We start from the raw sequence: 26,516 nt of genomic DNA, 5'->3' as shown, positions 1-26,516 counted from the left end.
AAAATATTTTCCATCCAACCAAACACTCCCATATAGTGATAAAATTATGAACATAGAGCTTTAAAATTGTGAACATAGAGTTTCGAAAATTCTCAATTTACAGTTATTGAATTATGAATGTACAGTTATGGAATTATCAATGTAAGTTATGGAATTATGAACACAGAGCTTTGACATTATGAACTTACAATTATGAACATATAGTGATAAAATTATGAACATAGAGATCTAAAATTGTGAACATAGAGTTTCGAAAATTATCAATTTACAGTTATTGAATTATGAATGTACAGTTATGGAATTATCAATGTAAGTTATGGAATTATGAACACAGAGCTTTGACATTATGAACTTACAATTATGAACATATAGTGATAAAATTATGAACATAGAGCTCTAAAATTGTGAAAATAGAGTTTCGAAAATTATGAATTTACAGTTATTGAATTATGAATGTACAGTTATGAAATTATGAATGTATAGTTATGCAATTATGAATGTACAGTTATGCAATTATGAACACAGAGCTCTGACATTATAAACTTACAATTATGAATATATAGTGATAAAATTATGAGCATATACTACTATAACAAAATGGTCTAAATTTTTTTTTTTTTTAAGTGGAAGATAAGGATGCCACTAACAACACCCTTACCGTGTCCAACATGCATGCTGGACACGGGTCCATTGCATAACGATTGCCCTTCCTGCCTCCCATTTAGCTCCTTGACTTGCTGGTCTGAGTATATTTTATGAAAGGTGAAACGACCGTCGTTAAAAGTCTTTTAAAAAGTCTTGATTGCCCCTTAGTTTTCAATGATGATTGAAAGTCTCTCACTCCTCAAATAATCACTTTTGCTCTATATATATATAATACGGAGTTAACCATTGTTCCAGCCAGGGCCCAGGAAAATGGAAATAACTTTTCTTGTATCCCTTCTTCTCATTTCTCTTCTGAATACTATTCCATTCTCCTATGGAGTAGAAACAATTTCTGGAAACAAATACATAACTCAAAATACAACTATATCATCTCCCAATGGAAGATTCGAGTTGGGTTTCTTTAAATCTGCTCAGTCTTCTAACTATTACGTTGGTATTTGGTACAAGAATATCTCCCCTATAACAGTAGTGTGGGTAGCAAATAGAGTCACCCCAATCCCCTCCGCCGCAATCCACTCCTCCAAATTTCGAATCCTCGCCGGCGACCTGGTGCTGCTAGACGGTGCACAAAACTTGGTGTGGTCTACCAATGTCAGCGCAGCGAAACTAAGGTCTGTGCTAGCAACTCTCCGCGACGACGGGAACTTGGTATTGAGCGACGATGGCGTGGATTCGAAAACCCCACTTTGGCAAAGCGTCGAACACCCAACAGACACATTTCTGCCGGGTTCCAAGTTCGGATACAACAAGCGCACCAAAACCAAACAAGTCCTCACGTCGTGGAAAACTCCCGACGATCCATCACCCGGGCTCTACTCTCTCGACAACGACGGCAACACGGCGTTCCAATTGTGGAACGGCACAGAGGAATACTGGAACAGCGGGCCCAAATTCGGATCCGGGATTTTACGCACGTTGAGCTTGAAGCAGAGTCCGGTCTTCAATTTCAGCGTCGTCGACAACGAGAACGAGAGCTACTTCACTTACTCGGTAATTGAATCGGTGATATCGAGATGGATTCTGGACGTAAACGGGCAACAGAAGTCGCTAACGTGGTTGGAGCCTACAAAGGAGTGGGCGGCGATCAATCTTGTTCCGGCGCAACAATGCGACGTTTACGCGTATTGCGGCCCATTCAGCATCTGCAATGAAAATTCATCTCCGCTTTGCGCTTGTTTGTATGGCTTCTCAGAGAAACAGCGGGGTTTGAATGAATCCTTCCAAGGCTGCGTAAGGAAGAGCAGATTGAGGTGTGAGGAAACGGAAAGGTTCAAAATGTATACAAATATGAGATTGCCAGGACATCCTCAGAACACTACGGCTGGGAGTGAAGCAGAATGCGAGTCCATTTGTCAGAAAAATTGCTCTTGTACCGCTTATGCTTACATCAATTATTGTTCCATTTGGGTAGGACAACTTTTTAACCTGAAACAGCTTGGGAAAGACGATAGCAATGGAAGCACAATTTACGTCAGACTTGCCCCTTCTGAATTCCCAAATATCCAAGGTACTCTATAACTTCCAACTTTTTTTTAGTTAGAATCTAATGTATTGTAGTATCTATTTAATAACATCTAGGCACCAATTAATCGGGGTGCTGCATGTGAGCATATAGCCAACATGCAATCCAACTATCAGCTTAGACTTTTAGTTGAGATGGAGCACATGCTTCAATCTGGTATCAGTTAGCTAGGTGTGATCTTCTTTTTTTTTTTCTCTCTCCTATTTGATGAACCAACTCTCAGCTTATGTTTTTTTTTCTCTCTCCTAACCCATCACCATAATTGATGATCTAAGCGGCGGATTAGGCCACCTATGTGCGGACAGCCTAGGTCTTCTAAGTATCGACTAGGTTTTTTAGGTTAGTAGTTACGGAGTAATATTTTAGTATTAACTATTAAAGTATTAAATAGTTTATAATTGTAAGTCTTAATTTTTAAAAGGCTAAAGTGTCATCCCGCACTATGAACCATTCCTGATTATTCATGCCGCACCATGAACTTTATTAAGTGATATTTAGAGCCATAAATCATAATTTTTTTTTCGTCTAGAACTTTTAAAAGGTTTCCTACAAGTTACCGGTAATAATAATGTTGACGTGGAATTTTTTATTAGCTTTTATTGGTATTTTTCTTCTTTCGCCTTCGTATTATTATTTTTTTCGTATTTTTCTTTTTTTCCTAAACGTATAGGCCTGGTCTGCTTTTTTTGCTTCTTGTTTCTCTGATCAGGCCTACTTTTCGGAGTTTGGTATCAGAGAAACGAGAAGCGAAAAACGTAGAGCATGCCTATACGTTTAGGAAAAACAAAAATACGCACAAAAAAAATACGAATGCAAAAGAAGAAAAATATATAAAAAAAAAAACTAATAAAAAATTCAATGTCAGTAATATTATTACCGGTAACCTGTAGGAAACCTGTAACTAGACGAAAAAAAAATTTTTGGTTTATGGCTCTAAATATCACTTATTAAAGTTCATGGTGCGGCATGAATAATCAGGAATGGTTCATGGTGCGGGATAACACTTTAGCCTTTTTAAAATTTTTTAAAAAAAATACCAGAAACGTCTAGGTGCCGATTAATCCACCTAAGCACCCTATGTGGGAGGGTAATGGGTTCGAGCCTCGGTGGAGACAATTATGATAACATTTGATGTAGTAACTTGTATATATGAGTATTCTCTTTCCCTTATAATAAATTAAAATTTTTTTAATAAAATAACGTATTTAATAAATATAAACTTATACATTATTCAATCAGTATAAACCTTCATTCAAAATTCCATATCAAAATAATTAATATAAAAAAATATTATAATATAATAATTATAACAAGTTTTTTTTTAAAAAAGCATTATTTATTTTAATAAAAAAAATTTATTTTATAATAAATTTATTAAAATTTTATTTACTAATTTAATAAAAATTACTAAAATAAGCTTACATATAAGTTCCTTATATATTTTGTTCTATATTACTTGTTAAACAAAGAATAGCCTTAAGTGACTCAGGCTAATTAATAAATTTGGACGGTTAGACTTATTGGAAAAAATTTACTCAAAACCTTAAAATTTTTCGTACTTATCGGGTCACCAATTGGACTAAGATTGACATCCCTACCCGGAATATTAGTGTCATTTGCTATCTCTTTGATTTACAAGAAAGCCTGCATCCACTACAGAAGGTGCACTCGTGGTGAAATCTATTTTTTGACCCTAGTCGACAAAAGGATTATAATAAGAAAAACTAGTCTCGATAGGTTATCCATAAATGACCGGCTCAAACTTGAAATTTGTGGTTACCACTTACCAAGCAATTGTTTGATCAACTTAACTGATATGTGATCCCAACCAATGTGTTTCGTTTTCTTTTCATGCCAACAGATACAAACTCACAGCACTTGTCAGGGAAGCTCAAAGTTGTCATTCCTAGTATAGCAGTTGCTGCAGCAGCTCTAATTGCATGTGCTATTTTCTACATCTGTTTTAAAAGGATGCGAACAGCATTGAAAACAACAGGTACATATGTAGTTAATTGCAGAAAAAATTTCAGTGTTGACATTGATTCATTAAAACCATATTTTGAGTCTCTGAAATATTAGGTTTTGGAATAATTTTCTGTTCACTTCAGAACATGCAGCGGAAGCAATGGTTCAAGTGATAGATGAAGATACTGATGAGAATGGCATTGGTGTTCAGTTCTTTACTCTCCAAAGCATATTGGAAGCTACAAACAACTTTTCCAATGCAAATAAGCTTGGAAAAGGAGGTTTTGGTCCGGTTTATAAGGTTATCAATCAATTATCTCTTTAGACTAAGGCTGGCCTTATCAACCAATTGGCCATTTGCTAAGTGACATGACAAAAGTGAGAGTATTTTTCTTTTGGAATAAGGGTCAAATAGGCCATTGAACTGCACACAATAATGCAATTAGGCCACTGAACCTAAAAAAAATAACAATTAGGCCATTAAACTAACCAATTTCTTTCAATTAGTCTAATTTATAGGTTTTGCAAGTTAGTAACAGGTCACCCAAAAAATTTAAAATAATATTTTTAAAAAATTATTATTTAAAAATAATAAATTAAAATATATTTTTTAAAAAAAACGTTTCTTCGTCTCCATGGCCGGAGACGAAGAAACTCTTCGTCCCCGGCAGAGACGAAGAAACTCTTCGTCCCCGGCAGAGACGAAGAAACGTTTTTTTTTTTTAAAATATATTTTAATTTATTATTTTTAAATAATATTTTAAATTTTTTGCGTGACTTGTTACTAACTTGCAAAATTTATAAATTAGACTAATTGAAAGAAATTGGTTAGTTTAATGGTCTAATTGTTGTTTTTTTTAGGTTCAGTAGCCTAATTGCATTATTGTGTGCAGTTCGATGACCTATTTGACCCTTATTCCTTTTCTGTTTTGGTTTGTGTTAATTCCTAAAATGGTCATTCGACTATGACATTTTCTCAAATTGGTCCCTTGATTTTTAATTTTTACAAAGTGGTCCTTCGATTTTTGACTTTTAAGCCAAAATGGTCTTCAGTTAGCTTTGGTGTTAAAATGAAGGGTAAAACTAGAAATTTAGGTTTTGCACTCCAATTTAAAGCAATCTGTGATTCCTTTTAGCAATCTGTGCACATATTTCTTCAAATTAGGTTTTTGCTCTCCTAAATCTGCAATCAAAATGTGGGACAATAAACTAAAATGCCAGAAATCATTGCCTTGGGAAGTTTGTGGATGAAGTTGAAGATGAACTTTTTTGGCGTTCTAGTTGATTATCCCACATTTTGATTGCAGATTTAGGAGAGCAAAAATGTAACCTAATTTGAAGAAATATGTGTGCAGATAGCTAAAAGGAATCACATATTGCTTTAAATTGGAGTGCAAAACGTAAATTTCAAGTTTTACCCTTTATTTTAACAACTTAACGCCAAAGATAATGGAGGACCATTTTGGCTTAAAATTCAAAAGTCAGAGTACGACTTTGGAGAAATTAAAAGTCAAGGGACCAATTTGAAAAAAATGTCATAGTCGGGGGACCATTTTGGGTTTTAACTCTTTTGGTTTTAAGTACACGTGGATTGTAAAGTGACAAACTTAGCAAATTTGCTAACATCCCCATTAAGGGGTTTGTTCACGATTTTTTTAAAATGAATGCCAACATGGAGGAAAGATAATGAAGAGAGAGAAGGTTCAAGTGTTTCATGCTAGTTTGGAGTTTTTTCAGAAAAAGTGAGACCCATTGATTTTAAGGCTACTCCTGCGCGGCTCGTGTGAAGGCCAAAATGGCGCCCAGCAGGCGCATGCAGTGCACGCGCTCGTGCTTAATGACAGTGTTTAATTTTTTTATTTTTTATTTTGAAAATCAACATTTGTTTTATTTATTTATTTTTTTTCAATTTCCTATAATTTCTCTTTCCTAATCACACTTACAAAAACTCCTCAAAAATCACACAAAAAACTCCACTATTAAAGATGCCCTAATCTACCGCTAGCAGTACTTTTTTATTTTTAAATTATTATTATTATTTTTATTATTATTTTTTATTATATTTATAATTTAATATAATATGAAACTGGAACATATTTTTGAAAGTGAGAGAGTTTTGCAGGGATGTAGAATAAATAGTGGAGAATTTACAAATTTGATGATGTAACAGTAGGCTTATTTTAAAAAGTGAGAAATTTGCAAGGATAAGAATAGCCTAAGCAATACATTTTAGGTTGCTTTTGCTTTTATATAATATCTAATATCTAATAATGAAAATGGTCTTGTAGGGTACGCTTCCGGAAGGGCAAGAAATTGCAGTAAAAAGATTATCAAATCAATCTAGACAAGGTATCAATGAATTTAAGAATGAAGTTGTACTAATTGCAAAGCTTCAACATAGAAATCTGGTTAAACTTGTTGGCTACTGCTCACAACTGGGAGAAAAGATATTACTATATGAATATATGTCAAACAAGAGTTTAGACACCTTCATATTTGGTAAGCCTAGATCTTTTGTTATTCCATTGATAATAAACTATATAAAAATTAATAAGTTCGATCAATTGTTACTTTATTAACTAGTTGTTTTCACAATTTTTTTTAAAACTAATTACTTTTCAAGATCAAACACGTCGACTGTTGTTGGACTGGAGCAAAAGGTTTGATATTATATTGGGAATTGCTCGAGGACTTTTATATCTCCACCAAGATTCAAGATTGAGAATCATCCATAGGGACATGAAAACAAGTAACGTTTTATTAGATGAAGATATGACACCTAAGATTTCAGATTTTGGATTAGCAAGAATGGTAATTGGAAATGCATTAGAAGCAAATACGAAAAAAGTCGCTGGCACATAGTAAGTATCATAATAATCTTAATTTCAATTTTTGAGTAAATTTTAACATTTCATAATTATTCGTTGTTTTTTTTTTTTTTTTAGTGATTTACTTATTGTGCTTTTGATTTTGTATAATTCATGCATGATCTTTGGATTGCGTATTATGACGATAAAAAGTGGTTATATGTCTCCTGAATATGCACTGAGTGGACTCTTCTCAATCAAATCTGATGTATTTAGCTTTGGAGTAATTATACTTGAGGTTATTAGTGGAAAGAATAACAGGGCATTCTTTCAAAATGAAGAAATTTCAAACCTTTTAGGCTATGTAAGTTATGAAACCTCACAAATCTTAATAAGTTAGTGTTTTAATTTGGCTATATATGTTTGGCTTGATTTACTCTTCTTCTTGAATCAATTATCTCAGGCATGGAAGCTATGGAATGAAGGGAACATAATGGATTTAGTAGATGACTCGCTACACAAATGTTGCAAGGAACATGAAGTTTTGAGGTGTATAAATGTTGGGTTGCTATGCATTGAAGAAGATCCAAAATGTCGTCCCACTATGCCTAATGTATTTTCAATGTTGATGGATGAAAGTATGACTTTACCTAGACCAAACAAACCTGCTTTTGTTACAAGAACACAAACTTGCAATGACTCTTCTAGTGTGCCACCGGATAAACCATGTTCTAATCAGCTCACTTTTTCATTAGAAGGTCGGTAGAGATATGTAATGATGATACATTATATATATTGTCCACTTTATACACTTTATTGTAGCAATAGTTGTTTGAAAAATAATCTTAATATGTCATTAACTTTATATTTATAATAACTCATTTGGTATTTCATTTTAATGCAATACATATATATTTGGTTTTGAATATATGCCTCTAGTATTTTTGTGCTAACTTTTAAGAACTTTTTCCAAACAAATTATTTTAAATTACATATTATGTATAGTGAAGATGTGAAGAATTATTGTTTTCTCCAAAAAAAAAAAAAAAAAAAAAAAAAAAAAAAAAGAAGAAGAAGAAGAAGAAGAAGGAATTATTGTTATTGGCCTAAACACAAAAGTCTAAGTTAGTCACCAATTTGGCAATCTGCCATTGGCTTCTATGCACCATAGTAAATACTAGTATGCAATACCTACAGGGAAGAAAGGTCTATAAGTTGTCACATTTGTAATGTTTAGAGAAAATGACATTTTAGTCGAGATGATTCAACATGTGTAACATGTTAATTAACTAAGGTCAAACACCTTAGAAAGTGTCATTAAAAGATTATTATGTTGACAAATGTGATTTAAAGTCAAAATCTTATGCATTTACTCAAGTTGACTCGGTCTTTGCAACATGCTAACTTTCAAAGAGCATCCCCAGTAGTGCATTTTGCACAGTTTTGAGAATAGCATAGCTGATGTGGAGGAGAGAATAGGAGGATTGAGAAAATTTGAGATCCTCCTGCAAAGGGTGGGTTTTTTGTAGGTCCCGCGACATAGAGAAAGAGGAAGGGAACGTGCACAACGACGCCTGCTAGCATGGTATTGCCTTTTTTTTTTCCTTGCGTCAGATCCCTGTTTTCCCTCCTTTTTTTCCCTTCTTCTCTTTCCCTCATCTCTCTCCTACTTGTAACCTCAAAAATCACCCCAAAAACTTCACTATTGAAGATGCCCTAATGTCAAGCAACTTAAAAAATGCCATTAAAAGACTATGTTGAAAAATATGATTTTTGATGCAATTAGATAGATGCGCATGAAAGCCACTCAAATAACTGGCTACTATTGATCTGGCATGGATAAAATTATTGTATCATTAGTATAAATTAGTGTCTTCCGATATTGTGGTTACATTGTGTTTTCTATATATTTCATGTCATTAATAACAAACCAAACAAATGTCAACTGCGAATTATAACAATATTGACGCTAATTCATCACTTATATCTAGACATTATTTTTAAAATTATTTTCATATAAATAAAATTTAGAGTTAATACCTTCAATGACCCTCTAAGTATTACGGTTTTAACAGTTGTGATCCTAAATTTTTACACCAATAAAGATACCGTATTCTTAGTTTCAAATGACAACATGATTTATCTGTACTTTTTTTTTTTTTTTTTTTTTTTTTGTGTTTGATGTATATCTTGGATTTATGTGTTTTACTTTATTAAAAATGCTAAAAATGAATTAGAAAAGTAAAAAAGTAAATAAATAAATAAATAAATAAAGTTGTCAGTGTTTAAGCATCGTTTGTTTGTGTATGGAAGTAGATGAATGGGATTGATCACACTTACGGATAAAATGAAAGAATTGGGTATACAACAGTAGAAACAGTTAAAAATTTTAATGAAAACTGTGGGGGGGTTTAGTGGAGTTAGGGACAACATATAGTGAAAATTAGGAGACATTTAATGAACTAGATTTCTTCTCTCAAAACGTTGAATCGCTAAATTCATAGCCTCCACACCTCTGACCCGACAGAGTATTTAAGACAGTGTAAACCATTTTTGTTTACACTTTTAAATTTTTCACAAGTTTAACATATATCTTTTTTAAATATTTTTTATTTTTGTTTTATAAAACTTTTTACTTATTTATAAATTTGTTTTTAAAGGTCGTGAGTTTTTCCGGTCGGAGATCTACACCGGAGCATTTCTTTATTTCACTTGCACATCATTGCCCGGAATTCCCATATCCCACCATTTCCGGCAAGCGGGTGGGTCATACTAAGCCTTCCTCCAAACGCTTGTTTTCTTGTCTTCTAACGTTTTCGCTCTCCGTAGCTCTGCAAGCAATTTCATCCTTCGTATATGTCGCACCAAATCCTCTGCCTGCCCCTGCTCTACCCGAATGGCGGCACTTGGCTCTGTATGTTCCTTTCTACTTCACTAATTATATCTGCTTTAAGCTTTCTTAAGTTTTCTACTTCTTTAATTTTCTTGTTCAAAAATTAAGCTTGCTTCTTTAACTTAATGATAACCTGGAATTCCGTTATGGTTTTTAGTTTTTCTAAAGTTTAAATTCTGCATTCATGGGAAACTAGTTCAGTTTATTATTGTTGTACTCTTAAGCATAAAATGAATTGGCTTAATTTCTGCTGTTAATCTTTCACCGTCGAATTAATATTTGACAAAGAACACAATTTTATCAGTTTCAAAAATCTGAATAGATTAATATTGACTCAATTAAACAATTTTATCAATTTAAGAAATTTGAATATAGAGCTCTCTTTTTTTACTTATGGCCAATTTGACCCTTTTTCTAATAGTAAAAGAAATTGCACGGCAATGTGGAAATTTTCCAAAGAATAGTTCTGGAATTGTCTAAAACTTCAATAAGTTAAACAAAGATGAAATTGCACGACAATGTAGAAATTTTCCAAAGAATAATTCTGGAATTGACTAAAGCTTCAATCTATAGTTAAACAACGATGATAGATCATCCAAAAAAACACTGTATCACAAGAGTTCATAAGTAAAAAAAACCTTCAATCTAAACACTTTCATCTACTTCTTCCTGCCATCCGAACATTTAATCTACTTCCTCCATCTTGCTGCCCTCAGCATCGTCCTCCAATGCTGGCATTTCAACATCTGCGGCATCACCAGCATCCTCATCAATGCTAAGCCCAAGTTTCAACATCCTGTGAATCCTGTTGCCAAATGTATTGGGATCATCGAGGCTGAAACCCGAAGTGAGCAGAGCAGTCTCAAACAACAACAACACAAGATCCTTCACAGATTTGTCATTCTTGTCAGCATCGGCTCTTTTACACAGCTCCTCCATGATGGGGTTCTCTGGGTTGATCTCCATGGTCTTCTTGGAAGACATGTACCCTGCCATGCTAGAGTCCCTAAGAGCTTGTGCCTTCATAATTCTCTCCATGTTAGCTGTCCATCCATATTCTCCGGTAACCAAACAGCAGGGAGAGTCCACAACACGGTCAGAAACAATCACCTTCTCAACCCTGTCACCAAGTACATCCTTCATCACTGTGCACAGACCCTCAAACTTGGCCTTCAGTTCCTCCTTTTTCTTCTTCTCATCCTCACTCTCATCAAGCTTCAAGCCTTCCTTGGTTGCAGATACAAGCTTCTTTCCATCAAACTCCTTCAACTGCCCAATAGCATACTCATCAATGGCATCAACCATGTAAATGACCTCATACCCCTTCTTCTTCAGCTTTTCCAAGAAAGGAGAGTTCTCCACAGCCTTCTTACTCTCACCAGTGATGTAAAAGATGTCATTCTGCCCCTCTTTCATCCTTGTCACGTAGTCCTTCAAGCTGGTCAATTCATCACCGCTCTTGGTAGAATGGTATCGCAACAATTCAGCAATCTTAGTTCTGTTCTGAGAATCTTCATGGATACCAAGCTTCAAATTCTTGGAGAAAGCCTCGTAAAACTTGTTATAATCATCCTTGTTCTCTGCAATCTCAAAGAAGAGCTCAATGCACTTCTTAACCAAGTTCTTGCGAATGACCTTAAGGATCTTGTTTTGCTGCAACATCTCTCGTGAGATGTTGAGAGGAAGATCCTCAGAGTCAACAATACCTTTCACAAAGCTCAAATATTCTGGAATCAACTCTTCACAGTTGTCCATGATGAAAACACGTCGAACATAGAGCTTGATGTTATTAGGCTTTTTCTTTGTGTCAAAGAGGTCAAAAGGTGCCCTCTTTGGAACAAAGAGGACGGCCTTGAATTCCAGCTGACCTTCAACTGAGAAGTGTTTAACAGCCAAGTGCTCCTCCCAATCATTGGTGAGACTCTTGTAGAATGCAGCATATTCTTCCTTTGTGATCTCCTCTGGCTTCCTCATCCAGATGGGCTTTTGCTTGTTAACCAATGACCACTCATGAGAAACTTCCTTGATTGTTTTCTTTTTCTTCTCATCCTTCTCCTTCTCTTCATCAACCTCTTCTACTTTCCCTTCCTCATCTTTTTTCTCCTCTTCATCCTCATCGTCAGAAATCTCTTTCTCAATGGTTTTCTCAGTCCACAGAGAGATAGGATAGCTGATGAACTCAGAGTGCTTCTTTATTAAATCCTTGAGCCGGCGCTCCTCAAGATATTCAAGCTGGTCTTCCTTGAGGAAAAGGGTAATTTTTGTTCCCCTGCCCAGATTCTCACCAGAAGTATCTCTGGTAACAGTGAATGAACCACCAGCTTGGGACTCCCAGACATACTGTTCATCATCATTGTGCTTTGTTGTTACAATGACCTTCTCAGCAACCAAGTAAGCTGAGTAGAACCCAACTCCAAACTGTCCAATCATGCTAACATCAGCACCAGCCGTAAGAGCTTCCATGAATTCTTTGGTCCCAGACCTTGCAATTGTACCAAGATTGTTCACCAGGTCTTAAAAAAAAAAAAAAAAAAAAAAAAAAAAAAAAAAAAAAAAAAAAAAATAGACAATCAGCATGAGAAAATAATAAGCAGAATAAAACACAAAATTTGGCACATTCACTTACCAGCCTTTGTCATACCAACACCACTGTCAATAATGGACAGTGAATTGTTGGTTTTGTCAGGGACAATGTGGATGAAGAGCTCAGGTTGAGCATCTAATTTGCTCTTGTCGGTCAAACTTTCAAAACGGATCTTGTCCAGAGCCTAGACACATTCATTACATAATAATTGTTAATTCCAACCAATCACTAAACAGACACACACACATGTATATTTGGAAACAAATTAAGACAGTGATTGTTAACAAGCTCTACCCTAGATTCAGCAGGGTTGGTTCTTTAGCACAGTACAGCTAAAAAGAAGGATAGTTAAACAAGGTGTTATCAATCAAAATCAGTAGTTCTTTTGAGTACAGCATCAAAACAAATGATGGATAAATATTACAAAAAAAAAAAAAAAAAAAAAAAAAAAAAAAAAAAAAAAAAATTACACAATACAATGTTTTTCCATTAGAAATTACCAATCAAAGTAATGTGATTAAAATATATAATTACATAAAACATTTGATTGTTTACTACAATCATTCTGAAAACTGTAATTTTACATACGTGATACGCCCATGGCAAAATTGGCCTACTTGAAAGCTTATCAGCAAAAATTAAAGCATAGTGAACCGTTAAAATCAAACTAAATCACAGTACTACAACAAACTCTATGGAATACAGACTACGCCATGAGGATCTATCCGTCCAATATGCCGACTGAATCAACTAAAAATTAAATCATACCGCATACCATAACAATTCTACGTTTTGCAGAAAGCAAAAGCACATAAACGTATACATATAAACTAAACACATAAATGTATAGAGAGAAAGAGACTCACATCAGATGAATTACTGATGAGCTCGCGAAGAAAGATCTCCTTGTTGCTATAAAAAGTGTTGATGATGAGACTTAGGAGCTGGTTAATCTCAGCCTGAAAAGCAAACGTCTCTGCATCCGCCATGGCCTCCGATCTCCGACTTCGTAGAGAGATTACAGATTATAGATCTCTAATTAACAGTGAGAGCACAGATATTGGTACGTTGTGAGAGAAGCGAGATTTCTCATTATATAGTGGAGGTTCCTTAGGGTTTCTATAATTCTAGATCCTTCGAAAAATATCGTGTACTTTGTTGATTTTCAATATATATTGTCTTTTGCTTTCTTTTTCAGTTTTTTATTTCCAATTCTCCAACTGTGCACGGTTCTGGCCTTCTGGAATCAGTTTTGAAATATAATACGGAGTAGAAATTTGATTAACACATGGGAATCAAAATCCTAATTGAAATTAAGGATTCATTTCAAAATTTATAAAATAACTTTTAAAAAATTTTACTATTTAATAACAGTAAATAAAGTCAACACAATGTTGGTTTGCTAGTCGAATTTAGGGAGACCCTTGATGATTGTGGCTTAGTCCTCTTTCTATAATTGGGTATCCGTTTACTTGGGAGCGTGGTAGGGCCACTTCGGAATGAGTGGAGGAGATGTTGGACAGGGTGGTGGTGGATTCGCATTGGCTCGCAATTAATGACAAGGCAAAGGTGTACAACCTTCAGACGGTCCAAACCGTCTGACATTTATGGGAAGAGCTTTCATCCACAAACTCGTAGTTTTCAGTTTGAAAACGCGTGGTTGTTGGATGAAGGTTGTAGGGAGGTGGTGGAGAGAGAATGGTCGAGTTCGTTTGGTCTGCCGCTCCAAGAAAGACTAGTAGGATGTGGACTTGGTTTAAGGAGGTGGCGTGGCGATAAGCATCACAGGTTTGAGTCAAAAATAGATGCAATGAGGAAAGAGATGGATTCACTGTGTGGGTGCTTTGATGATCAGTCCCTAGCTCGGTTTAGATCCTTGGAAGTACAACTGAACTCTCGGTTTAGATCCTTGGATGTACAACTGAACTCTCTTCTTTTGCAAGAAAAAGGGGTCGTTTACTTCATTTCTCTGTTTTTCCATCTCCAGTTTTCCATTTCTCCATTTTTCCAGTTTTCCATCTCCATTTCTCCAATTTTCTAATTTTCATTCCATATTCCTCCCGTTTTCATTTCTCTAATTTTCTGATTTCATTAAATACAATGCCATATATCATTTGTACATTTTTATAATAATAATAATAATAATAATAATAATAATAATAATAAAACAAATCTGTAGGGAGGAGGAAAAAAGAAAAAAGAAAAACAAATAATAATAATAATAATAAAAGTAAAAGTAAAAGTAAAAGTAAAAACAAATCTGTAGGGAGGAGGAAAAAAGGAAAAAAAAAAAAAAGAAAAACAAATAATAATAATAATAATAATAATAATAATAATAATAATAATAATAATAATAAAACAAATCTGTAGGGAGGAGGAAAAAAGAAAGAAAAAATAATAATAATAATAATAAAGTAAAAATAAAAACAAATCTGTAGGGGGAGGAAAAAAGAAAAAAAAACAAATAATAATAATAATAATAATAATAATAATAATAATAATAATAAAACAAATCTGTAGGGAGGAGGAAAAAAGAAAAAAGAAAAACAAATAATAATAATAATAATAATAATAATAATAATAATAATAATAATAATAATAAGAGCGTAAAGGAAAATAACAAAGAAAATGAAAAAGACTTCTAAAATGTGCACAGCAGGATTCGAATAATGGACCTCGCCCATTATGTACCATTCACCCAAAATTTTTTCACTCCTCCATTTGGAGAAGTCCTAATCTTCTTTCTCCAAAATTGTACATGAGGTTGGAAAATGGAGAAGGAGAAAGCATTTGGAATAAGAAACTTAGTAAACAGCTTCTCCAATTTTTATTTTTTCCACTCTCATTTTCTCAATTTTTTTTGGAAAGTCCTCCATTTTTCCAAGTTAGTAAACGACCACTAAGTGTTTTGGAAGCAAATGGCAAAGCAGCATTGGCTCAAGGGGCGGATAGAAACACTAAATTTTCACAAGTATACCTCTTACCGTAGAAAGAAGAACTGTATTCTCAGGCTCAAGGATGCAGATGGGAACTGGATCAAGGGGGACCGTTTGTCTGTGCTAATCACCGACTATTATAAGAACATATATTCACTTCATGTGGAGATCCGGGTGTGTTCCATGTTGATGCCATGCAGCGGCGGGTCACGACAACTGATAATGAAGCACTGCTATAACAAAATTAGTACTCTATTTTACTCTTATTAAATTATAAAAATAATGATTTAGTAGCTAAAAAAAAACATATGCATTTCTTTAATTTTGAATTATGTGTCTACAATGTCTTTATTCAAAAAAAAAATATTCATTATCAATAAATTAAATAAAAATAATAATTTCATTAGTTATATTGTATTTATTTTTCTCCAATATAAAAATTCTTTACATTCAAATTCATCAATTGATTATATTCGCTACATTGTCCCTACAAGGTCTTTATTTAAAAAAAAATATTCATTATCAATAAATTAATTAAGAGAAATAATTTTATAAGTTATATTGTCTTTATATTTTTCCAATGTAAAAATTCCTTACATTCAAATTCAGCAATTGATTATATTCACAACATTGTCTATTGTCTTTTTTTTTTTTTGCACTATTTTTTAATTAAATATCAAAGTTATAATACAAAATAATGCTATATATTTATTTACCAAGTATTTTGTTAATACCATGAAAAAGTTTTATATATATATAAAATAAAGCCAATCATATTAAATACTCGAGGGATTTGTTGACAAAGAGAGTATTCAAATCACACAACAAATTGAAGTGAGAACTACCTTGCTTGCAATGTCCTTGTTTGACAATCAGCAGTTAGCGGTTAGCGTTAGCGGATTATATTAGCGAATTTGACCAACGAATTATATAAACGGTTGGTAAAAGATATTTGAAAATATTATCTATTTAGATTAACATGTAAAATAACCTAAGGGTATACATATATTTAATAATAATAATAATAATAATAATAATAATAATAATAATAATAATTGATACTGCTAATTATACGCAAGCAACATAAAATACCCGAGACCGTTCAAAGCAAATAAAAGACTTTATTGATCACGGTAAAGGCCCTAAGTACAATCTCCTTGGTTGCTCTGAGTACCGACTGAGTGCGGTCGGGATTCTCTAACAACAACCTATCGATCGTCCAAAAGTCCTTTACACTGTAGCTACTGTGAGTATTTATAGCCGCTATGCCGGGGACAGGATTCCAGCCGTTCGGCATGTCCTCCACGTAGCCACCACGTGTCATCCTCCCGGGTACCCTGCCTGTCGATGTAGAGAGCCGCCACGTGTCCTTCGTCAGCTCTCTTGCCAAAGGGCTACCGCTCGGTGGTTGACATCATCGTTCGGGCAACTCCCGGTCGGACCCGACCGAGTTCTTCACAAGGAGCCCGACCTGTTTACCTGCAAAGACAAAGAGAAAAGGACAAAGGCATCTCGGTCGTGGTGAAGCTATGTCGGTCGGGATATTCCCTACCAAGAGCCCCCCAGCACGGGCCTTTTTGATCGTCCGAGAAAAACGGGACGGGATGAAGAAGCCCAACCGTCGGCCACTAAACCGACCGGCCAGCTGTCATTCCCCTCCTCGCCACGTGTCGGCCACTGCCGGCCTCTGCGACTGCAACCGTCACCTCGGAGTCAGCGCTGGTCGTGTCACGCAAGTGGGTGATTTTCCCGCCCAAACGCTCTCCTATAAATAGGCCCCTGAGGCCTTCATTTGAACTTTCCTCAATCTTCTGAAGCAGTCGGTACCCTCAGAGAGTCCCGAGCATCAGTTCAGCGAACCAGTCGAGCAAAGCCAAGCTTCAAGTTCTCTCCAAAGTACCAGCAATCGGTAAGCTCTTGATCCCTCAGCTTTTTACTTTGTTTTTAGCTTTGCGTAGGAGTAGGATAGGACTAACTTTGGGCTAACCTCCCGACCCTGTACTAACCCCGACCAACCTTTAGGTAGAAAACATGTCGGATTCGGATAGCCAGAATGCCTCGATCGCAGACTACGACAACGCAATCGAGCACAGCAGCGAGGAGGTGGACATCATGTCCTACTCCCCAGAGGTCGAACAACGACCACAGCCCACTCCCGACCAAGCCCCTGAGCCGGCAGGATCAACAAGCTCGTCTAGGACCTCGGTGTCGAGCTCCAGCGGGTCGGGGAGCGAAGCAACGTCCACGAGCGGACGAAGTCTCCCGGACGAAGGCGTTAGGGAAACGCCTACGAGGGTAATAGGGGATTACCCTCGAGCCGAGCCTGAGGGCGGAGACCGGGCCAACGAAGCCGAAGTGGATGAAGAGGACCCGACCGGGCCGGCGCCACCGGGCGGGGACGGGTTTGAGTTCCTCAACAGCGAGAGCGTTGAAGGCCAGAAGAGCTTGCTGACAAAAGGAGAAGCAAGCAAAATTGCGGCAACTCTTGCTGGTCGGGTCGAGTTCGACACCAGCAGACAGCTCGGAAATATCATCGAGCGGCACCAGGGGAAATGGATCGGGCTGCATTACGATTCGCTAATGGCCCCGATCACATTCCCCTTCTCCAGCCTCCTTACAGCGTTCTTGGGCTACTACCAAGTTATACCCGGGCAGATTTGCCCGAACGCGCATCGGATCATCGCCTGCTTTCCCCAGATCTGCAGTCGGCACGACGTAGCCTGCACGATGGAGCTCTTCAACTTCGTCTACCAAGTGAAGGTGCTGGCGGCTGCGCATGGGGGAGGATTTCTGATGATACAATCTCGAGCGGACAAATGCTCGATCGAGGGGCTGCCCGGGAACAACCGGGGGTGGAAAAACCGGATCTTCTCGGTGAAGTACGATCCGTGGATCCTGCCGGTCGAGAGGGTCTGGAGCCAGCGTTTCCGAAGACAAGTCATCCCAATCGAGACCCAGGCCCTCATCGACGCCGTCACCAAAATCTCGGGCGAGATTTACGAGTACCACATTTTCAAGACGCCCGAGTCCCTCGAAGCGGCTGACTTGCCCGAGCCCGTATATAATATACGTTATAAGTACAAGCCCGAGCCCCGGGGCATTACGATCGCAAAGATGTCCGCTCGGGGCAAACGAAAGGGCAAAGGTGTGACATTAGCCCCTTTCTCCGAATTCGAAAGCCCGACTGGGCCTTTAGCTCGACCTAACCTACTTTGTTTTGTTTTGCAGGAATGGCCGGTTTCGGAGATGAGGATGTCCCGGTGCGCCCGGTGGCCAAGATTTCCCTTGGCAAAAAGAAGGGCCAAGCCAAGCCGGCCGGGAAAAAGGAGATCCCGGTTGCCCGACCCATTGGGGCGTCGACCATCACCACGACCGAAGGTTTCGTGGTGGACGCCTCAGAGGTCCTGGTCTCCCGAGTGGCGGTCGGGAAGGGGAAAGAGAAGGTGGCAGAGAAGACCACCTCAGAGACCGGGGCCTTGAAGCGGCGCCGGGAACAACACAGCCCGACCCCATCGGGCGGGGGCAGCAGAGGCGGATCTTCGATCCTTGCTCGGATCGGGAACGCCGGGTCGGCCAAGGAGGACTTCTCCAAGCTGACCCCGAGCCAGGTAGCCGAGAAGATCGGCTACGACTTGGTTGAGGTAAGCGTATTTTCCTTCTTCTGGCCGAGAAGTACCGCTGTCCGGCTAACACGGTCGTTCATATATGCAGATCTCCCGAGCGGCCCAGTTTCTTCAACAACGGGCCCTTCAGGCCAACGAAGCTGAGGCCTTGAAGAAGGTCGCCAACCGGCGGCTACAGGAGATCCGGGATCTGGAGGCTCAGCTAAAGAAGGTCAAAGCTGAGCGGGACCTCTCCGAGCAGGTCGCCCAACAGGCGATCGGGGAGGCAGCCGAGCTCAAGGCTCGCCAGAACGACCTGGATAAGCTCGCCCAGCATCTTTTCCAAGACACCAAATCGGGCGCTCGCTTTCTCCAGTCCGTTCGAGGCACAGAGGTCGGGGAGAAGCTGATATGGACGTTTGGCCGGTGGGTTTACAAAACCGGTCAGCGGAAAATGCGTGACCAGACCAAGAAGATCATGGAACAAGCCCTTGAAGGGGATGATCTGCAGTTGGTCTTGACCACCCTCCCCGACGAAGTAGCCGACCCGGGGCCAGCACCTTTTGATCCAAAGGATCGGGCCGTGGCGAGTGGGGCTGAAGCCGGCCCGAGCGGGGAGGAAACGCCGAGGAAGGGCGATGCTGAGGCGAAGAAGTAGAGTAGTTTTTAATTCTGCTTCTTTTGTAAGTGACATCAATCGGGAGCCCGGTCCCGAATTTGTACCGGGCACCCCTTTAAATCAATGAAATTCATCTTTTGTTAAACTTGCGTCGCTCGTCCCTCTTTCTGTATCTTTATTTTTGTTCATGCATAGGCCGACCCTTAATGCTCGACCTCATGGCCTTTTGGCCCGATCCTGCATTACTCGACCCGCTCGACGCTCGAGATTTCGACGTCCAACTGGCCAACCTGATCGGGTTTACCCGATCTTCAGGCCTTGACGAAATATCTCCAACTGGCCAACTGGCCAAGCCTCTACGTCCGGGATATCTCCGAACAACGGACTTAAGGCAACGTCATATTGGCTAACCCGATCAGGTTTACCCGATCTTCAGGTTTGAAAAACAGGTAAGCCCCCGATAGCCGAGTTTTCCCGAGCGATGGGCCTACGGACACTAAGCCCCCGATAGCCGAGTTTTCCCGAGCGATGGGCCTACGGACACTCCCTTATCCCAGCCCCCACACTATTGTGCTCTCATGGCACGAGTGAGTGCAATAGTGGACAAGAGGTGAACAGATCGTGGAATTATGCTGTGTGCTCCTGGCTTCCCCGATCAGTGGCGTGACTCGCATGTCCGCCGATGTGGAGCGCATTTGGCCGGTCGATAGATTCGCACCGAAGGTAGAGAAAATAACCGACCGGGCCGCCGCATGCAAGCGGTCGAGCAATCACCGATCGTATATACATTGAAACCTTCCCGCTCGCAGGCGGTTAAACAAATATTTACAATCATAAAGCTTAATTACAACCGACGACCGGGACCTACTCGCAGGACAAGCCCCCACTTCGTCAAAAGTTACAAAAAATAGGCTTAATGCCTAAACATAACGAGGTGCTCGGAATTCCAAGTCCCCTCGATTACCCGACCGGTTGTCGTCTCCAGTCGGTACGTGCCCGGCCGTATGACCGCGCTAATGATATACGGCCCTTCCTAGTTCTGAGCTAGTTTTCCGCCCTCTAAAGGTTGACTGGCCTCCCTTCGTCGTAGAACGTAATCCCCCACTTGAAAATAGCGAGGATTGACCCGAACGTCCTTCGAACTTTTGACACGCTTCTGGTATTCGGCCATCCGCCGGGCTGCTAGCTCTCGTTTTTCCTCGACCCCATCAAGATCCACGGCCATCGCATGTTCGTTTTCCTCCGCATTGTAGGTTCTCTCTCGATCGGTCGGGATCCAAGCCTCGATCGGGAGTCGGGCTTCAGCTCCATAAACCAGGGCGAAAGGGGTCTCCAAAGTAGCTTCCCTCGGGGTCGTCCGATAAGTCCATAAGACATATGGCAACTCATCGGCCCAACTACGACCGGCCGAGTGTAACTTCTTTTTCAGACCTTCCAAAATCGTCCGGTTCGCGTTCTCCACTTGACCGTTTCCCCGCGGGTAAGCCACCGATGACCGGACGTGAGCTGTCCCGATCGTGGCCAAAAAGTTCTGGAAATACTGGCTTATGAATTGGCGGCCGTTGTCGCTGATGAGATGCACGGGCACACCAAAGCGGGAAATCACATTTCGCCAAAGAAAACGAGCACATTGCTGAGAGGTGATCGTGGCTAAGGGCACGGCTTCTATCCACTTGGAGAAATAATCAATGGCGACGATCACGAACCTTCTCCGACCAGAGAGCTGAGGGAAAGGGCCCAAGATGTCCTAGCGAAAGGAATGGCGGTCGTGACTGGCTGGTAGAAGGTTGCCGGTCGTCCAGGCATCCGGGCGAACAGTTGGCACGTCTCACATTCCCGAGCTAACTTTTCATAGTCTAGCTGGAGGGACGGCCAATAGTACCCGATCAGCATGATACGACGGGCCAGGGATCGGCCTCCTTGATGTGAGGAGCAAATTCCCGAGTGGAGTTCCTTCATGACTAAATCGGCCTCAAATGCGGTCAAGCAACGCATGAGAGGGCCTCCATATAATCGCCTATAGAGACGGTCGTTCAAAACTTGGAACCTCGGGGCTCTCAACTTGGCTTTTCGAGCACGCTGGGGGTCGTCTGGAAGTCGACCGTGCTCGAGGAACTCCTTCAGATCGGTGATCCAATTATCTTCTACCGGTTGGATCGGATTGACCGGTAGGCGATGGATGCTGTGTCTCGGGATCACCAAAATCCGAGCTATTTTCGACATGTGTTCCGGGGCGTCTTGAGCCAATTTAAATAAGATATCTGCGTCGGCATTATCCAATCGGGGTATGTGTCGGACGGTATACCCCCGGAACTGAGCGAGCTTCTCCATGGCAAGATCTCGGTAAAGCTGCAGACGCTCTCCATTGACTTCATAATCCCCGAGAACTTGCCCGACCACGAGCGCGGAATCCGTCTGAGCTCGGATGTATTCAGCCCCCAAGTCCCGAGCGCACTGTAAGCCATTAACAAAGGCTTCGTACTCGGCTTCGTTATTGGTCGGGTGGAACTGGTACATTAGAGCAAAATAGACTTTGAATCCTTCCGGGCTCGTGACCACCACTCCTCCTCCTGCCCCCTTCTTGCTACTTGACCCATCAGTAGCCAACGACCACCACTCGGCCTCGGGATCCGCAACCTCGGGAGGTCGGGTATCCCGGGCGGTGCACTCGACCAAAAAATCAGCAAGGGCCTGACCTTTGATAGCCGGTCTTGGTCGGTATTCGATCGCATACTGGGTCAACATTAGCGCCCACTTGACTAGGCGACCTGATGATGAGGCAGTTCGGAGGACTGGCCCGATCGGTTGATCGGTCAATACACGAATTACTCGACCTTGGAAATTAGGAGCCAACTTCTTCGCGGCAATGTATAAGGCGTAGACGACCTTCTCTAACCGGGAGTACCGGAGCTCGGGACCATGTAGCGCGTGGCTTACATAGTACACCGGTCGCTGGACCCCTTCCGGATCGATTCGGCACAATACTGCGCTTACTGCACGATCGGAAACTGCGAGGTACACATCTAGCTCTTCTCCGAGCTCGGGCTTTGAGAGCACGACCGGTGACATGAGATATTCCTTCAGCTCATCAAAAGCCGATCGGCATTCTTCGTCCCAGACGAATCCATTAACCTTCCGCAATACCTTGAAAAAAGGTAAAGCGCGCTCGGCGAGCTTGGAGAGGAACCGGCTGAGGGCTGCCAACCGACCGGTCAATTGCTGGACTTCCCGAACGGTGGAAGGTGGTTGCATGTCCAGAATCGCTTTTACTTTGGCCGGGTTGGGCTCAATTCCTCTCTTGGTCATCATATAATCGATGAACTTGCCGGTTTGAACCGCGAATGTGCACTTGGTCGGGTTCAACCGTAACTGGTACTTCCTCATGATCTGGAAGCACTCCCGGAGGTCTCGAGTGTGGTCGGATCGGTCCCGACTCTTGACCAGCATATCATCGATGTAAGCTTCCATCGTTCGGCCCAATAGATCGGCAAAGAGCATGTTGACCATCCTCTGATAGGTCGCTCCTGCGTTCCGCAGGCCGAACGGTATCACTCGGTAACAATACAGCCCGTCCGGGGTCACGAAGGCTGTCTTGCTCTCGTCTTCATGGTGCATCATGATCTGATGGTACCCCTTGAAGGCATCCATGAAGCTCATTAATTCGGCCCCGGCCGTCTCGTCGACCATCTGGTGAATGCTCGGTAGAGGATACGGGTCGAGCGGACAGGCCTTGTTGAGGTCCGTAAAATCGATGCACATCCTCCATGCTGGGGGCTTAGGAACAAGAACGATATTTGCTACCCACTCGGGATAGACCACCGGACGGATGTGCTCGATCGCCGCCATCTTTTTGACTTCTTCTCTGACAAATTCGCGGCGATCGGAGGAAATATGTCGTGTCTTCTGCACGACCGGCTTTGCTGCGGAATCGACGGCTAACTTGTGACAGATGACCGACCGATCGATCCCGGGCATGTCTTCGGGCCCCCACGCAAAGATATCAGCATACTCCCGGAGTATGGCCAAAACTTCTGCTCGAAGCTCGGGGGTGAGGGCTCGGCCAATCTTAATCTTCCTATCCGGGCGGTCCTCGGATAGGGGAACTTCTTCTATTTCTTCGGAAGGCTCAGGCTGCTCCTTCCGTTCCTTAGCCTCCTCTTTGGCTATGGTGTTCACCCGGGAAGATGGACCGGAGTCACGTCTATTGACCGCTCGGGTGTAACACTTCCGGGCGGATTGGACATCGCCACGGACCACGCCGACCCCATTAGGGGTGGGGAATTTCATGCACAGGTGGGGCATAGAAATTATCCCACCGATCTTCATAATGGCGGGTCGGCCCAAGATTATGTTGTGGACGCAATGAAGGTTGACCACAACAAATTCCAGCTCCGTTGTGATCGACTTTGGAGGTGTGCCGATCTCAACCGGGAGCGTTATCTTTCCCTCGGGGTAAATAAGGGCCCCGGTAAATCCTGACAGTGGTACACCGACCGGAGTCAGCTCCTTCCTGTCGAGGCCAAGCTTTTCAAAGGCGTCCAAGTATAGGACGTTCACACTGCTGCCCGTATCGACCATAACCCTCTGGACGTCTGTCCCCTTAACGTCAATCGTGACCACGAGCGCCTCCATGCCGTGGTCACTGCTGCTAGGTTGGTCTTCAAGGGTGAAGGTTATGAGCTCCATCTTCTGCCTCTTCCCGGTCTCCCGGGAATCTACTATTGCGACCGGGCAATTTGTCCTCGGTCGGGAAGCATCTTCCAGCCCGCCGAAAATGACGTGTATGGTTGGCTTTCCGGATGGGCGGCTGCCAGACGGAGGGTCAGGGTCCCGTCGGTCATCATGACGATCGTCCCTTCGATCATCTCTTCGGTCCTGACCTGGCCGATCAGAGCGGTGATGAGAGCGTCTGTAATCCCTCCGATCGGTGTTCCTCTTGCTGTCCTCTCTCTTCCCCACACACTTGTCCAACTTGCCCAAGTTGAGCAAATCTTCTAACAATTGGCGCAAGTGAGTACATTCCTCGGTGTCATGCCCGGCGCATCGATGGTAAGCACAGTGCTTACTCTTGTCAGGGCCATCTTGATCGGGGTGGGGGAGTTTGATGAGATTGCAAGACTGGGCGTACTGCATGGCCTCCGCTGCGGATCGATTCAAAGCCGTAAACTCGCCAGGCCTGGTGCGGGATCGGGGGTTGTTATCTCCCGACCGATGTTCCGCCCGGCCGGCCGGTTTACGGGACGAAGAGCCGACCTCCTGCAAGCGCTTTACGGCGTTCGCCTCGCCGGCGTTGGCATAGTCTGTGACCCTTCGAAGGGCCTCCTCATAACTGGTCGGGGGGTGTAGGATGAAGTCTTGATACAAATGTCCCGCCCGGAGAGATATGTGAAGCATATGGGTGGCGGTCGCATCGTCCATAGGCTCGACCTCACCGACCGCTGCCTTCCACTTGACGAGGAAATCGGTCAAGCTTTCCCCTTCTAGCTGCTTGGCCTTCTCAAGGTACATATAGGACTTTCTCACCACTTTGGAAGTAATGAACTTCCTCACAAACTTGATCGCCAACGTGTCAAATCTGTCGATCGAGCCCGGCTGTAAGGTCCGAAACCATTCTGCTGCTCGACCGGTGAGCGTAGAGTAGAATGCCCTACACATTACGGCGTCTGAAACGCCCTTCATCATCATGTTGCTATAAAAATCATTCACATGGGCTTCAGGGTCTGCCCGTCCGTCATAACTGTTCTCGCCAGAGACCTTCAAGTCGAGCGGGTAAGGCTGGGCCATTACCGCTGCTGTGAAAGGCGTCTGGTGCAGAGTCGATTGGTTGACCGGGGGTGTTGCAGGGTACGCATTCCTGAGCTGCGCAACTTCCGCCTGGAGGTTATAGAGCAATCCTCGGGTTTCGTTGAGCTCAGCGGCTTGAGCGGCTTGGGCTGTGTCCCGAGCGCGTCGCCGTCGGTGAGATCTCGACCCGCTATACCCAGATGAAGCCTCCTGGCTAGCCTCCTGCATCTGTACGTCTTCTTGCATGCGGTTCGGGTCTTGTGGTCCCAAACGCTGGCGCATCTCCGGTCGAAGATGATCAAAAGCCGCCGCTCGGGCAGTTTCTTCAGGGTCCTCCGCTTGGACGGCCTGAGCTGGTGCCTCCATCGCATCGGCACCCCCCGACCCCAACCGCGAATGAGCCGAACGTCGAGCCCGGGTTGCGGACTGACGCTGCGGCTCTACCTGTGCGGTCGGTTGTACTGGAGGGGCGGCGGCTGGAGCTGTATAAGCAGGCGTATATGGTAGATAACCAACCGGGGGAGTGTAGCACATCGGTTGACCTGGCCAATATCCATACGGTGGAGGTGGGACCGGGTATGGATACTGACCGGGATACATCATCGGTTGAGGGTATTGCTGACCGGGCGTCTGAAATCCCGGTTGTATGTAGTTCACCGGCTGTTGGGCGGCCGGGTATGCGTTTGATGGATGCGGTGGTGAGAGGTTGAGGTTTAGATCGACCGTCTGACCTTGCTGTTGGGTAGCGTGGTGGTCGGAGGAGCTCGCCGCATCCGCCTGGTCGTCGGCGAAATTGTTGTATGCCCACGGATACATTGTTGTAAAGAGGTCGAGTGCTCGTCAAGACGTAGCTTTGTTGCACAGGTTCCCCACAGACGGCGCCAAAATGATACTGCTAATTATACGCAAGCAACATAAAATACCCGAGACCGTTCAAAGCAAATAAAAGACTTTATTGATCACGGTAAAGGCCCTAAGTACAATCTCCTTGGTTGCTCTGAGTACCGACTGAGTGCGGTCGGGATTCTCTAACAACAACCTATCGATCGTCCAAAAGTCCTTTACACTGTAGCTACTGTGGGTATTTATAGCCGCTATGCCGGGGACAGGATTCCAGCCGTTCGGCATGTCCTCCACG

At 41.9% G+C, this 26,516-nt stretch overlaps 2 protein-coding genes across 3 annotated transcripts; one reads left to right on the top strand and one right to left on the bottom strand.

The window, feature by feature from the left end:
• The first annotated feature begins 900 nt into the window (after window positions 1-900).
• LOC109190565 (G-type lectin S-receptor-like serine/threonine-protein kinase At4g27290) lies at window positions 901-7,809 on the top strand. 2 transcript variants are annotated; one of them, XM_019341070.1, is made up of 7 exons: window positions 901-2,173; window positions 4,050-4,184; window positions 4,306-4,454; window positions 6,442-6,652; window positions 6,777-7,014; window positions 7,174-7,324; window positions 7,424-7,809. In XM_019341070.1, the coding sequence occupies exons 1-7, from the start codon at window positions 916-918 to the stop codon at window positions 7,724-7,726; spliced, it is 2,445 nt and encodes an 814-aa protein (XP_019196615.1). In that variant the 5' UTR covers window positions 901-915; the 3' UTR covers window positions 7,727-7,809. The 2 variants fall into 2 exon arrangements, with proteins under 2 accessions (XP_019196615.1, XP_019196614.1); XM_019341069.1 differs by having other exon boundaries at window positions 4,297-4,454.
• Window positions 7,810-10,395: 2,586 nt separating this feature from the next.
• LOC109190650 (heat shock cognate protein 80-like) lies at window positions 10,396-13,593 on the bottom strand. The gene is made up of 3 exons (XM_019341199.1): window positions 13,304-13,593; window positions 12,480-12,621; window positions 10,396-12,366 (listed from the first exon to the last, which is right to left on the bottom strand). The coding sequence occupies exons 1-3, from the start codon at window positions 13,424-13,426 to the stop codon at window positions 10,538-10,540; spliced, it is 2,094 nt and encodes a 697-aa protein (XP_019196744.1). The 5' UTR covers window positions 13,427-13,593; the 3' UTR covers window positions 10,396-10,537.
• Between the last annotated feature and the right edge of the window lie 12,923 nt (window positions 13,594-26,516).

Source organism: Ipomoea nil, unplaced genomic scaffold (genome assembly GCF_001879475.1).
Source record: "Ipomoea nil cultivar Tokyo-kokei standard unplaced genomic scaffold, Asagao_1.1 scaffold1576, whole genome shotgun sequence".
NCBI lineage: Eukaryota > Viridiplantae > Streptophyta > Magnoliopsida > Solanales > Convolvulaceae > Ipomoea > Ipomoea nil.
This window is presented reverse-complemented; position numbering and strand designations above follow the sequence as displayed.